Source organism: Chlamydotis macqueenii, chromosome 1 (assembly GCF_036417535.1).
Source record: "Chlamydotis macqueenii isolate bChlMac1 chromosome 1, bChlMac1.mat, whole genome shotgun sequence".
In the NCBI taxonomy this organism is placed as follows: Eukaryota; Metazoa; Chordata; class Aves; order Otidiformes; family Otididae; genus Chlamydotis; species Chlamydotis macqueenii.
In genome coordinates, this window is record NC_141556.1 from 25,875,804 (window position 1) to 25,890,674 (window position 14,871).

Below are 14,871 nucleotides of genomic sequence, written 5' to 3' on the forward strand. Positions count from 1 at the left end.
GGAAAAGCAGAACATGAAAACGAACTAAAATGAGTTCAACCAAATCAGTGTTGATAACAGGATTTCATACCAAATTACAGAATTTCCTCAACAGAGAGATTGCTATGATTTGCAGAGAAGCGAACAAAGTTCAGAAAGTAAATGAGAGAGACACAAACTCTGAAGCAGTTTTGACCATAATCCTCTCTTGTGGTCCTCAGGCCTCTGCAGTCCTCCAGTCTGGAGGCAGCTCTAAAGAAAATGGTAATTTTGAAATTGAATTAAATATGAAAATGAATACTGCAATGAGGAGATTGTTCTTGCTGAAATTTAGTTTAGTGTGTCTCTAAGATTTTCTGTCTGCTTCAGAATTATACATTGTCAATGCCTAACTGCAATCTTGAGCTCTGACACTGGGAAGACACTAGAATAATGGCATGGAGCAACATGCCTGACACCACTCCACTAAGGGATAAATATATTTGCCTAGAGGCATTTTAAAAATGGACAGTGGTGAAAGTTAACAAGACCAACATGTTAATAACTTGAACAGGAAGAAGAATAGGAATAGTTTCAAGTTAAGGTTTTCAAGTCCTCCATATCTTAATTCAAAAGCATTGCTATTTGGAGAATGACTTCTTTCCTGTAGAAAATTATGACGTATACTTACCTAAATGTTTATTTCAGTTTTCTAGAAGTTTTTTTCTAAATCAGCAGAAATATTAAAGCTCCTTTTTTTTTTTTTCAATATTTTTTTTCCATCTTTTTTGGAAAATGGCAAAAAATTGGCAAAAGCACTGAAGTGACCTTGATGGTTACACAAAACAAGAATATTTTAAGTTGAAATGTAGCAGACACACTGCCTTTTTGATAAAGTGGGAATTGTCATCAAATCCCAAGCATGTACTCTGCTATGACCTTTGAAAGGAATAGGAGTTACATAACTGGGAACAAGGAGGCTAGACCAAACTAGTTAAACATGAACGCTGGGATTTATCTCAACCATTTCACTTGGTATTTAAATATTTAAGTCTCTGCTAATCATAATAAATTTCATTTATACTCAGCGCAGAGGAATGAGCACCTCCAGATGCCTGCTTCTCTTCATTACTTCCTAAGTGAGACAAAGATGACTAGTTTAGAAGGATTTAACTTTTGGAGGAGTTAGGGCTTATAAATACCTCCCAGAGATTGTAAGGAACTGGCAGAGAAATAAGTTTGAATCCCACCTCCGGATTCTTCTATAATAATTCTATTGTACAGTATGTCCTGATTGTCTCCTTTAAAAAAACAAGATGTCCTACCTGTCTCCTTTAAAAGAGTTGTATGTCCTGATTGTCTCTTTAAAAACCCACACACCTTTATGGTCTATAAATTCTGTAGTTATACCCTTGCACACAAACAGGGACTGGGAGAAGAATTATATACAGACAGCATGAAAGGCCTATTTAAGGAAACCTTTCTGATGTATTTGGATTTGTTTGCTTTGAAAACAAAGGAATTTCTGAGTATAGCTAGTGAGTCAGAAAATAGGTATCAGAAAGTATTTTAAGGCAGAAGATACATCACTTACACTAAAGAGATAAACCAACCTGTTTTCAGCCTTTTGGTATGGGTGTCCTTCAAACTCACCTATGTGAATCCAAATCCATAGTTCAAAGCCATTGTCCAGTCTAGTATTCCACATTGTCTAGCACTTTTCTGTGTATTTAGTTAATTTGTTCGCAAAGATGTGGCAAACTGCGCACTAAATGTGGTGGCTACAAAGAGAAATAGGGAAAACTCACATACCTTCTGGAAAAGTGTTGCAAAAACCACCGCCTCTTTCCTACTATATTGCCAAACCCACTGTAAATCCACTCCATGGATCACTGCCCAACAGACGTCACACTCATGGTGTGAAGAGGGCTCAGGGCAGACAGTGGCCAGGAGAAAGCAGTTGCATCCAAAGGGATTTGTGCAGTTCACTCCAGGCACTCTCTTTTCTGTCTTCTCCTAGAGACCTGGCACAAAACTGGTTCCTATCTCCCTCTCCGGCAACCAAGTTTTTATCTTACATGTGTGCACTGCTGCACAAAGGTTCCTATATTTTAAAATCACTGGTTGCGTGTGCCAGACATAACCAGTCAGCATCATCTGCGGTCTGCAGCTGTGCCTGTCCCCAGAGGAGAGGGGCTGTCACGGCTGTGCCGGAACAGTGAGAGGCTGAACCATGCTGAAGGGACTGACGAGCATGACCAGCAACATTGCTAGTCATGAATGATTCAATGTGTTAAATTTCAAAAGTTTGGGCCCTGGAAGGAAAGAAATTGTAGGTTAAATGAAGTATAATGGTTGCAATCTTTCAGCAGCTACCATTTTTGCAATGATCTGACTGACATGGGATGAAGGGAGAGAGATGCCAGATGTAGTACGTAGTCCAAGAAGGACAGCACGTGTCACATACTGCATGTTTGTTTGTAAAGAGCTTCCTTTATAATATTCACCTCTAAAACACAGCAACTTTTGACACAAATTAACATCTTATAGGTTGATTACTGTGTTTGCAAGGAAATCAGATAAAACTTGAGCTTCCCTTTCACTTGGAAAATAATTAATACTGAACTTGTCAAATCATTAAGCCAGCCTGAGGATAGATTTACTCTGAAGTATCTGTCTGCAGGGAACCTTCAATTTGTTCTCTCTAAAGTTTTCTATCAGGGTGCCAAAAAGGTAAATACTAACTAAATTCTCAATCACTGTAGAGTTTACAATGCAATAATCAAAGTTTCATTTTATATAAACACTTACCAAATAAACACAAGAAATAGCTGCACCTATAATTTATCTGTCTCTTGTGAAGTGTATGAGAATAAGTGTACATACTCTGTTTGTCTAGTTCTGCTTGTTCCTAGCTCTTAATATCCATGTCTCAACATGGATTTGATCAACTGATATGAACGAACATAACAATAACCAAAGCCAACCAAGAGGCTTAGAAAAGCTAAAAATTCTCAATTCTGTAAGTGATACAAGACACCATGGTATTTAAACTACAAAGTTACTGTTAAAAAAAGTTGTTACTAAAGATTTTTTTGGTACTGCTGTGCTTTCAATAGAAAGCCCATAATTCTTAACCTGCTATTTATCAAGTACGAAGTGAGTAGATGTCCTAAAACAAAAAAAATATATACCTTCTTCACAGTCAGATTTGGAAAGCATCTTCAACCTCTTTGCTTTTCATTCCTCTGTGGGAAGCAGGAGAGTTTGGGGACCAGCATGCTGCAGCTGTAATCCACCATGTCAAAGAGCATCAATTTTGTTCCTAAGCAACATTGCACAGTGCAGCAGTTGCTGTCCATAGCTGATAAGGATGCTCAGGAAATTGTTAACTGGCTGCAAGTGGGAGAGATGAAAGTTGCAGAAACTGGCCACTAACACAGTAATAATATTCCACTTTCGGGTTATAAAAAAAAAGGAGAGATGAGCAGCAACAACAATGAAAAGTTAAGGATCCCACTCGCGTTACATGTGCTCTCATACAGAATACTCTTTTGGTTCATATTACTGGAAGAAGTAATCAGTTAGGATGCAGCAGACACATTCAGACTGTGAGCTGTTACATTACGTCCTTCACAAACTCACAGTCTGACTCTCAGCCTTTTACAAGGAACGCCTGGACAGCCAAACTTGCCAGTGATAACTTGAAAGACTGTTCCTTGTCTATCAGCCAAAATATTTTGAGAATCTGCCAGTACAATGCAAAAAAACCATCGTCTCTGGATATACACTTGAAAAAAATTGAGGGTTGGCCTCAAAATAATTTTTTCCAAAATAATAGTTAATCAAAGTATATTAATGTATTATCAGAAAATTAGATCATTATAAGTACTTCAATGAAGTTTCACAGTTACTTTTTTTATCTAAGGTGATTTAAAACTATAGTGGAATATACTTACCTTGTTTTAATTTACCAGTACTCAGACTAATTAAATAAATTCCTAGAAGTTTATATTGTCTGTTATACCAGAAGAAGTTTTATCTGTTTAAGGAAACTGAGTCTTCAATAATCAAACAGCCAAATTTATTTATGCAGATACAGATTTTTATAACATGTTTATTTTAATATTCATATTATGTTATATTAGATCATATTTTGAAAAAAATGTGCAAGTATTCTTAATATTGTGAGTTCTGCATCATATGTTAATTTCTGATATGAAGCTTTAGTGAAAATAGTAGTTAGTATAAAGTTGAGCTAGACACCATCTGGTTAAGAGTCAACTCACAAACCACAATGTGTCCTCAAAGAGAAAGAACTGAAATACAAGAAGCTTACATCAAGAAAATAATTTTTTATGCAAAGAATCAGGAAAGATTAGAGAAATATGTTTTAAAGACATTTAATTTAGGAACACACATTAAGGTGAAAATCAACTAGCAGAGTTATAGACTAAGCAAATGCAGGCAAAGTACTTCTCAAACCTTCCACTTAAGTCTACAAACAATATACATTAAAAAATCAAATAAAGACAAGATAAAAATATTTGTCAGCACACTGGAGAAGGGGATGAATTTGCAGTGGTCAAAACTGAGACATACAGTTTACCTTTTCTTACCACGTATCAGCATCTTAACAGATTTACTGTATATAAGTGAAATATGAGACCTATGGAAACCAATCAATCCTCAAGTTGGATGCTTTTTTGGAAAAAATAGAATCTCCTATCTGGCACTGTTTTAGAATTTTGCACCTGGTTTCTAAAAACATTTTCATTAATTTAAGAATACCTGCACGTCATGACTCTTTCCATGCTGAACTGTTGGTGTGAAAAACACAGAGACAGAAAATTAGGATCAAAAAATAGAATTTCCCTCGGATGCTTTACACTACTCTTTCAGTCACATTACTCTTTTTTGTTTTCTTGAATTACTTATTCTTCTTTCCTAAGAATACCATACAAGTAGCAGTCTATCTCTTTCTACAGTGTTACGTGAATACAAGACATATTGTATTTCAACACAACCTGAATCCTTGTAAGATTTATTTGATTCTGACAGAGGCAGAACATACCCAGAGCCTCAGTACAGTACTCATCCTAGCAGTTATTCTTGTGTACACAGGACCACGTTTTCTAAGGTGTCTAGGTACGTAGTTTCCCAGCTTACTTGCTTTCAACTGCTCTCCTTTGTGTTTCTAAGCACCTTAAGCCGCTTTTGAGAATTCAAGCTGGGTGCCTATCTGCATCTCCAGATACCTAAATGTCTTTAAAAATCTTCCTTGCAGTGTTTTGCTCCTATAAACTAATAAATGCAGTTCTCTGTGTTTGTCAGACTTGATTTCACCACTAAGCCAACCAGATCAAAGAACCAGTAACATGGATGAAACTGAAAAACCGGGGATGAAATACAAAATACTGCTCCTAAATAATTTACACATGCAAAAATTGACTTTGTTCATATTATTAACATTTTTGTAGATTTTTAGGCAACTTCCTATTTTCTGTAACAGCTCAGGATCAGGCCCTAATTAAGTACATTCACCTAGTGGCACCAAAGGCTTTCACCTTCAGGACGGAGGCCTACAGACAAGTAGGGAACAATCTTCTCCAGTGCAATACAAGAAAGGAAACTGTTTTTCTAAATACAGAAAGAACCTAATTGTTTATACGAATAATATATCTTTAATATTTACACAGATAGTCTTTTAATGTTTTGTTAGTTTTTGTAAATGCAGTTAACTGCTAGAATCTGAGCTGGCCATAGTAGGAACACTGTACTGATGACTGGGTACGGGAAGATATGCCTTCTAATAACGCACAAGGCGTGTCTACACTGGTGTGAGAAAAAGAGTGCAGTCTCATTTGAATTATAATAGAGCTGAATCTCATTTGATTTTTTTTTAAATGAAGTTAAAACATTCCAGGACTGATGTATTGGTCACATGATCATATGTGCGCTTGTTTAAATCTCAGCCTTCATACACCAGCTACCTGAGCAAATACTTGTATCTAGTATTTTCGTACAGAACACTTACACCTGTTGCACATTAGGTGCTCTAGTCAAAAGCACTATTTTCTATTTCATCCATTTCACACTTATTTGAGTCTATGCTGTGGAAATAATGCAAATTTCTTTACGTACTTTGGTGAAAACAGATTTTTTTTTTGTCAAAACCAAACGCTCAACTTTTTTACTTAACAAGGGGATTATAAAATATTACCAGAGGCACAGGAAGATCAAAATCATATGCTTCAGCAAAAAGTACTTAAGAAATAGTGTTAGAATTTAGGCTACTAATTATAACAGGGGTCGAAGTCCAAGCATTTCAAAGCACTGCCTATGAATTTAAAAACCTTTCCTCCACTGCATAAGCAATGTAGAAAAAAAGATGTTTTAAAGACTATGTTTTGCACAAAAATCTGTGCTCCCATGTATCGCCCAATAAATGTACAGAAATATACAGAATCTTTTCCATCACTCTGTCAGCTCTATTGTCAGGTAAGGCTGAATCCAAACTTTACTTCTGCATTTCTAATTTATACTTACTCTTTTCAACAATTTTAAGATTGTTCTTAAGACTGTTTGAAAAACAACACTTAACCCTTGCTGAGCCAGATTCTTCTCTCATCAGCTTACCATGATCTAAATTATGAACTTCTGCCAGTGGACTACACTGCCATAAAAATCAAATAATAAGAGTAGTTCATTAAACTTTCTTTCAAATGCCTGAGAAGTTAATTGTCATCTTGAAATGACAAGGAATGTCAACTTATTTTAGATAATAATTTTTGCAGTATTATAAGTTTCCATGTTGAGAAATACAATTTCTATTTCCAGGTGTTTTTTTTCCTCACACTAGCACTATTTCTAATGCTGTATTCACAGATTCATATGGTTTTTATACTGCAAATTTTTCTTCTTAGACAGAGGCACAATGATGTGAGTCACGTACAGATTGTCATCACTTAGTTTGAACTTTTTGGGTTCAATCATTTAAGGCTTTTACTAAAATCACAATATTCACTGAGGATTAGTTGAATGATAGGTCACAATTAATAGATCAGGCACCAGTCATAATCATTCTCGGTGTCTATTTGTTCTGCTGTACTAGGTCAGCGCATTTCTTTGCTGTATCCTGGCTCATACTAATTTCATTGTTCTTATTCTTGACTCACAATGACAGCAAGGAAACAAAAATCCATCTGTTTCCACCAAAGGAGCCAATAAATTAGACTCTGAGCAGAAAGATCTTTTCGCTAAGCATCACCTTCATGCTCTTCATAGCTGAGGAAAGGAAATTCATGCTCAAGAAAAATCAGTGAAGTAAACTAGCTCCTGTTCCTCTAAGAGTTCTTCAGGATATTTTGTAACAGGAAAGCTGGTCCCCAGTGCAACTAAATAAGAATATGATGACTCCTGTTCTCTGTGAAGTCATCAACAGCCCAATGTAGTTTGAGTAATCTTTTTATTACAGAACAAATAATTTTTTTTTTCACTGCCATCAAAATGACCCTTACTTTTCAGTATTTCAAATTCTCCATGGAGTCCTTTTTGAATATCTAGTAACGTACTTTGAAGGTGATTACAGTACACTTTGTCCCTCCTCTGTTTTATAGTATTCTAACTATTCAAGCTAAACATCTCTGCTCTGAAAATAAAATAGACTGAGACATCAAACACATTTGTAAAACCCAAAATTCAATAGGTTGTATACAAGAACCCAAAATCAGAAAAATGCTATTTGAAACAGGGTTGAAAACATCAAACATAAAATAAATGAACAAGCCAACATGTAAGTATCAGATACAGAAAGATATTTCAACTTTGCTGATCTTTACCTTTGTAATATTAATCATAAGAGTATTTCTAAACTTTTAATAAAATTGTTCACAAAACAAAGTTTTCTCAGCTTATACTCTCTTATTAGATTTTTATTGAACTCAAAATTTTTAATATGAGTTCTCAAACTAGTATGCAGAAACCATAAGAAACTAAAGGCACTCACAACAGTCAGAAAAGAAAAACGAGATGTGTGTGGTATTTGGGAAAAAAAAAGTGATGCTGTGGAAATTTTATGATGCTCATAAGGAAAAAAAAATCTATCAAAAAAGGTCAGGAAAAAAACTGTTACAAGGAAAGTTCAGGTCAAATGAATGACAATGATGATGAATGAAAGACTTGATCTATTGGTGAAAGATGAATGAGGAATCTGGAACAAAGACCCAGAAAAAATAAAGCCAGAAATGTCTTAATATGAATGTTAAACTTGTCTTGAACAAGGGAAGAAAGAGCCAAGTCAGCAGACAAATTCCCAAATAGGCAGACTGTGGAAAGTGGTAGTTTGAAAGAAAAGTGAAGAAAACAAATAGATGGAATATACCCATAGGGAGACAATAAGAATGGAAAAGGAGTGAAGACGGGAGAGGCATGTGTGGGAAAATGAAATCCATCACCCTATTCCCCTGTTCACCGTTTGAGGCTTTCTGTTGTCACATTCAGTCACCTGTTTGATTATACACTCTTCAGGGAATGTGATATATCTTAGATGGGATTCCTCATACATTATGGGCTATATTAACAAATAATAAAAATGAATAGTTGCTCTGTCTTTTCTTGAAGACAAACCTCTAGTTTATACAATCAAAGCAAATAAATGAATAGTCTTGTGTTCAAGCTTCCCTTCATAAGGTATTGTGCTCATCTACCAAAGTACTGTATAACTTGACAAAGCTACCCAATGTAAAGCCTATAAATATAGAAATTTAATATAGCAATGAGATTGCTTTAGAACTAGACACCAAGTTCCTTATTTAAAGTATAATATCTTTAGAAAACATAAAATACACTATAGCTCTGCTTAATTTGGGAACAAACATTACACTTACACCATCAAAACATTACTATTCCAGCTCATTTGCTGGCTACTGACAGTGCAGAAGGAAACTTATTAGATTATCATGGTATGAGGTGACAGCAGAAAGTGACATAACCGTGTAATTATGGGGTGTCACAAGCCCCCATGTAAGTCTGCCAGATGCAATTCAATAGACTTGAGCTTTTTCTTTGTCAGGTTTTACAGTACCCCATTTCTTGACCTTTATGTCCCTAACTTCTATGCTTTTAATTGTTATCTTGAACCTCTACAAACCACTTTGTGATCTCTTTCAATTTTATTCTCTTGTCCCTTCTTGTCCTTTGTCCCTACTTTACTTTTGCTTTTCCTACAAGTAATACTGATAAAATACTAATCTGAAATTTAAAAACCCACAGCTCAGTTTCTGACAGAGTGCAAGCTGTTATTGTAGAGTCATCTTTCTCTTCTCTCTTTTTCAGCCTTCATGTCTTTCTCGCTGTCTGTTTCTTTCTTCCTTTCCTCCTTTCTTCCTTTTCTTTAATTTCTTTCATACAACTTCTCTATGTAAAACTATGTATTATTTGAGTCAAGCAGTTGAGAAGAGTTAATAGCCGGGATATCCTTGGAGGCTAAAATGTAGTAATATTTGAAATCACCGGCACTCTGCAGAGGAAAATGTAATCTATGTTTTTTAAAGACACTTTAATTGCCCAGCAATCATGCAGAACTGAGAAATATAGCTCTGCTTCTAAGATAATAACTCCCCAAATTGCAAAGGTCGCTTACTCAATACCTTTACTATCTAGTAAAATTTGAGAATGACACCAAGACTCAAAACCTCTACTTTATGCTAATCTGTTGTTCGGTATTAGCTTTCATGTATTTTTGTAGTATTTCACATAACCTGCTGTGCGCTACTGTCATTAAAACATAAAGACTTCATCTAACTATGTTGCTAAAATAAAAAGTTGTTCATATAGAGACCATTTATATTGCCTTAATTCAGCTAAAACTAAAATTACAACTGAATGGGAATTCTAGATTAGTAAACGGACCAGAAGTTTTAGCACAGAGCAAAGGTAGCAGTACTAATTACAATCAGCTTTCACTGGCCCTTGCTGCTTTTCCCTTTAATTTCCCTCTCTTTTTGTGTAATTATTCCATTAATTAAAAAGAGTTCAAAGCTTTTATTATGTTAATTCTACTTCAATTATTCATAGGTATTTAACATTTAAACATAATCTTTATAAGGTTATCATGATGTTATTAAAAGGACATCATCTACCTAGTGCATTGATTAAAGATTTCCCAGAAATATCTGGGTTCATATCTGAACTTATAATCTTATCTGAACTTCTGAGGGTGAAACTTTGGATCTCAGTATGACCTGCTCAAAACTTTCTCTGTGTAAGCTACCTCAAAAAAGGAGTCAAGCATGACTGTATCATTTTTAACCCTTTTTATTCCCCTCAGCACCTAAATATGGTATGGCTGCACTCTTGTAAAAAGGTTCTTAGGCTCTACTCAAAGAGATTTTTAATGATTTCCAAATGTCACCAGTACTTTTGAAGATTTCACTCAGTCCAGTACCTCAGAATGATAAACTATATAATAATACTAACTTTGTGGTGAATGAATTAAACAAATCGTATTAATGACAAATAGATACCATACGCATATCATAATCAATTGCAAACAGGCCATAAAACTGAAGACATTTATGTTCAGTACCACGGACAAGTACTGCCCAAACTGCGTCCATAACGGCGAAAACAACTTACTCAAAAACCACCTTTTGTTACAAAAAAAAACCAGACCAGCTCCTATTCTTTTATAACAAGATTACACATTCTAAATATTTGTAAATTCTGAAGACCTAATTTGTTGAAATCATCACAGTTCCACCTAAAAATATGTGGCAAAAAGTATCAGCACCAGAAAATACAGGACTAGGGAACTAGTTAGCATGCATAACTTGTTCCTTCTGCTAACTTGTCCCTTTAATTTGTCACTACCAGAAGAAAACAAAAACCCAAGAAACCCCAAGAACCTAAAAAGCAAATTAAAATCCCCAAAGCTCTTGTCAGTCCTTTTTAGCATAACTTGCCCTTACAAGTAGCATGAAACATTTAAAATGCACTATATTTATCTTCATTTGTTATATCATGCTGAAGATAAAAGCTCTGTATAAAAAATGGTGGCATAAGAGAGTCCCCTTATCTTTTCCAATATTTTGTTATGTGTGTTTCCCCACCAAATTACAATTGCACATAATAAATCAACTTTTTCATAATAGTTTAATAATGCACTTTCATTTTGTTAAATTTAAAAGTTATACATGTTTCATAAATCTCAGCAGTCCCAACAAGATGTGGCAAAATGTTTGACTAATAAAAGGGTAGGCTTTGTCTTCATGAAAGTGAAAAGTTTATTTTATTATCTGTAATTATTAAATAACTAGACAGTTTCTAATGAATCAGCAAATTTTCAGTTTCATAGATGATACTCTACAGCTCAAAATTAAGAATAGGGCAAAACATTGTCTTTTCAATTTAGTCAACCTTCTAAATCCCTGTTACAATTTCAGACAAATGCATTTTACAACTTGGTGCACAGAATCAGCTAGTACAATATGACTCTGGTATCAGAGACTTCATAAAATAATGCTATCTCCCATCTTTCCATTAAGCTGCATTGGGTTCTAATGTCAACAATGGCATTTTTTTAACTCCTAATTTTCTGGAAGAATTTATATTGCCATTGAGCTATGTTTTAAGATATATGCTTAATCTGTCATATGTCTCACACTTCCTCAGATCTTTTTCCAGAGTCTGTCACTGGTCAGTGTAGTCTGAAACTTGTCATTTACAAGTTACAGGTCCATGGAAATCAAAGAAAATTTATCCAGTATCTTAAATAACATCAGCAATAATATTTGCAAAAATTAAGGTGCCTATGCCTGTTTCATTTTCATGAAAACAAATCACTTTGTGATACCTAACTCAATATCTAAGTCTACATCAATACATCACTTTGAAAAAAATGGCAGACTTTTGTGTATGACCAAATTAAAAGATTGCACTTGGGTTCTCCTTATAATCATCACTACTTTAGCAACACTGTAGCAAGTTCTGCCAGAAAATACATTACTCTGCTAGCAATCTATCTGATAACTCACAGACATTCATAAAATATTCCAATTTAACTATCCCAAACTAAATAAAATGTTAGAGAAAATTGCAAAGAACCCAAACAGTTTCAAGACTTTTTTAGTTTTGTTTTGTTGTTTGCTTTTTCAGTTTATCTGCAGCTTTGGGATTTGGGTTACTTTCACTTCAGCAACACTTGTAACTTACTTGCACATGTAAAACATTGAGAAAGAAGTGATGAGTCGTATTCACAAAGTTCTGTAACAAAAACTTACCCTCGGATTTTTTCTGTCAACTTTTTTTTAAATTGAGCATTTTCCATTTATGCCAATACACTTGTTGAAATGTTGGCTGTAACCAAACACCAGCTGCACTTACCCCAGTGTTGTCATGGTGACAATGGTGTACCAGAAGGCTGCAGGGATGCTGGTGAACTTGCTGGCTGATGAACCTTTCTCTGCATAGTACATGACTGTGGCAAAGATGATGATGGCCATAGTGAGTGAGAAGAGGAGGAAGCCTAACTCCGAGGCACAACTTTTCAGGGTGTAGCCCAGGATGCGCAGCCCCTGTGAGTGGCGAGAAAACTTAAAGATCCTGAAGACACGAAAGACTCGTAGTGTCACAAAAGCCCCACTGACATCCTCATTATCTGTCATCACCAGGCCAATGTAATACGGCATGATGGCGACCACATCAATGATACTCATGACACTGCGCACGAATTTGTAGCGACTAGGGGCCGCCAGCAGACGTAGGAGATATTCAACTGTGAAGATCATGACACAGGCAGTATCCAGACAGAAGAAAGCCACAGCGTAGCGCTCTCCACAGGGCAGCTCCTTGATGCGACCTGGGCTTACCCCACAGGGCACTGTCTCCACCACATTGGCAATAACAGAGACGGCAATGAAGAAACCAGTGACATAGTAGAAGACCAGAGCCAGTGTACTGGTGTGTGGGTTTTCAAAGGCCCGCCACATCCTCTGTCGAGCTGTCATTGAGGGCAGGGAGCTCTCAGCTGCATGATCCTGATCGGCATCGTCCTGCAGGCGCTCAGCATTTTCGCGCCGGCGATCCTTGTACTCCTCGTAACAGCAGTCACCGATGATCTCGGGGATGATGCCAAAGAAGGCCAGCTCCTCATCGTAAGCAGAGATGCACTCCTGGCGGGGATAATGAAGCTTTCCAGTACGGTAGAAGTTGAGAATGTGGCGGAAAATGTCAGGGTCCCGATCAAAAAAGTACTGCTGTGTCTCAGGGTGGTAGAAGAAGTCCCGCTCCGAACTGCCCAGCAGAGTGTCAGGGTAGCGCTCTAAGGTGTCCAGCCACGTCTGGAACTGGATGCCACTCACGTTCAGCACAATCAGAGAGTCCTGGCTTCGCTTCCTCTCCTGCCGTGGAGCAGCTGGCATGGGACCCGTGGCCACTGGCATCCATCCTATGGCCGCTGCCCTGGCAAAGGGCAACCAAGCTGCTACTCCTGCCGCCATGGTCCCAAACACCTACCACAGCTAAGGGAGTCAATCTAGAGATGGTTCTGGTCCAGCCACTAAAATAGAGAGGGAAAAGAAAAATACAAATGCTCACACATTTTCCAGGCAACAGAATTTCTGAACGTTGTTGTGATTTTCAGCACTAACCGAAAATCTTTTTTCCTTCCTTTTTGCTTCCTCTTTTCTTTTCATCCCGGAATATCCTTTCCAGGGGCTGGTTAGCCAGTTAGGACAATAAATCAGGGCACTTGGAAATCAACGTATTACACAGCAGCGACTCTAGCAGCCGGATCCCGTGGATCCAGGGTCCACGCGAGGCCCCTGGATGGAAGCAACGGTCCACAGAGCACTAAACCCCGGCAGCCGGCTCGCAGCTCTGGCGCAGCGGCGCGGCCACCTGGAAGGAGATTTTCTTCCACGCGCAACGCAGCCGGTCGATGTCCCCCCTCCCCGCCCCTCCTCCGCTCCTCTCCTGTCCGCTCCGCTCCCCGCCCGCTGCCGGAGCCGGGCCGCGGGCGCCTGCCGAGCCGAGCCAAGCCGAGCCGAGCCGATGTCGGTGGGGCTGCAGCAGGGCCGCCCGCTCGCCGTGACGGGGCGGAGGGGATGGGCCGGGCCCGCCGCCCGCCCCCCGTCCGCCTCCCCAACCGCAGCCCTGGAGCAGCGGCGGGACAAATCCTCGCCCCGACCTTGATCGCCGCCTCGGGGACTCCTCTTGACCCCGGCTCAGGGCCGGGGGGAGCCGGCGGGGCAGGGGGAGGAGCTCCGGGAGGCAGCGTTAAACTTTAAGGCAAGTTTTCCGTGTAGAAAATGCGTTGAAGGGCAGAGGGGCGGCGAAGGAAGGGGCGTCGGGCGGGGGGGCAGCGCCCCGGGCAAAGGAAGCGGGCGGAGGGGAGTCTCCCCGGGACGGGGCGTCGGGGCACGGGCAGGGGCCCATCCGGAGGGAGGGGACCGGGAACGGGCAAAGCCGCGGTGGCGGCGGCAGGGGTGCTCTGGAGGCACCCGCGGAAGGTGGGATGCATGAGGCATCCTCCGGAGCGGGCGGCGAAGGGCGAAGCCGGAGGAGCGGGGCAGGGGCTCCCCGGCGGCGGGGGCGGGGGGGGGTGGTCCGTCGCGGATCGGCGGTGGGATCATTCTCCCCTCCCCCCCCCCGCCTCCTTCCTCTCGCCCCTTCCCCTCGGCTCTGCTCTCGCATCCCTCCGGACGTGGCCAGCCTGCGGCACCTACCTGGAAAAGTCTGGCGAGAGCGCTCAGTTGCATAGAGACTTTTGGAAATAGGGGCTCTGCCGCCAGATCTCCGCGCCCCGCCGGGAACGGCGGGGAAGTAGTTGTTCCTGAGAAAGCTTGATCGCATCCAAAGGGACATCGATAATAAGGCTTTCCCCCACCCCCACCCCCCTCTGCCACCTCCGAG

At 39.2% G+C, this 14,871-nt stretch overlaps 1 protein-coding gene across 1 annotated transcript in view; it reads right to left on the reverse strand.

The window, feature by feature from the left end:
* The window catches only part of KCND2 (potassium voltage-gated channel subfamily D member 2), a 277,908-nt gene extending 263,063 nt beyond the window's left edge, over positions 1-14,845 (reverse strand). The window contains exons 1-2 of the mRNA XM_086739997.1: positions 14,685-14,845; positions 12,343-13,516 (exon numbers count right to left, since the gene is read on the reverse strand). Of these exons, the coding sequence (XP_086596123.1) occupies positions 12,343-13,457 (1,115 nt within the window). The 5' untranslated portion in view covers positions 13,458-13,516; positions 14,685-14,845. The remainder of the gene's footprint in view (positions 1-12,342; positions 13,517-14,684) is intronic.
* Between the last annotated feature and the right edge of the window lie 26 nt (positions 14,846-14,871).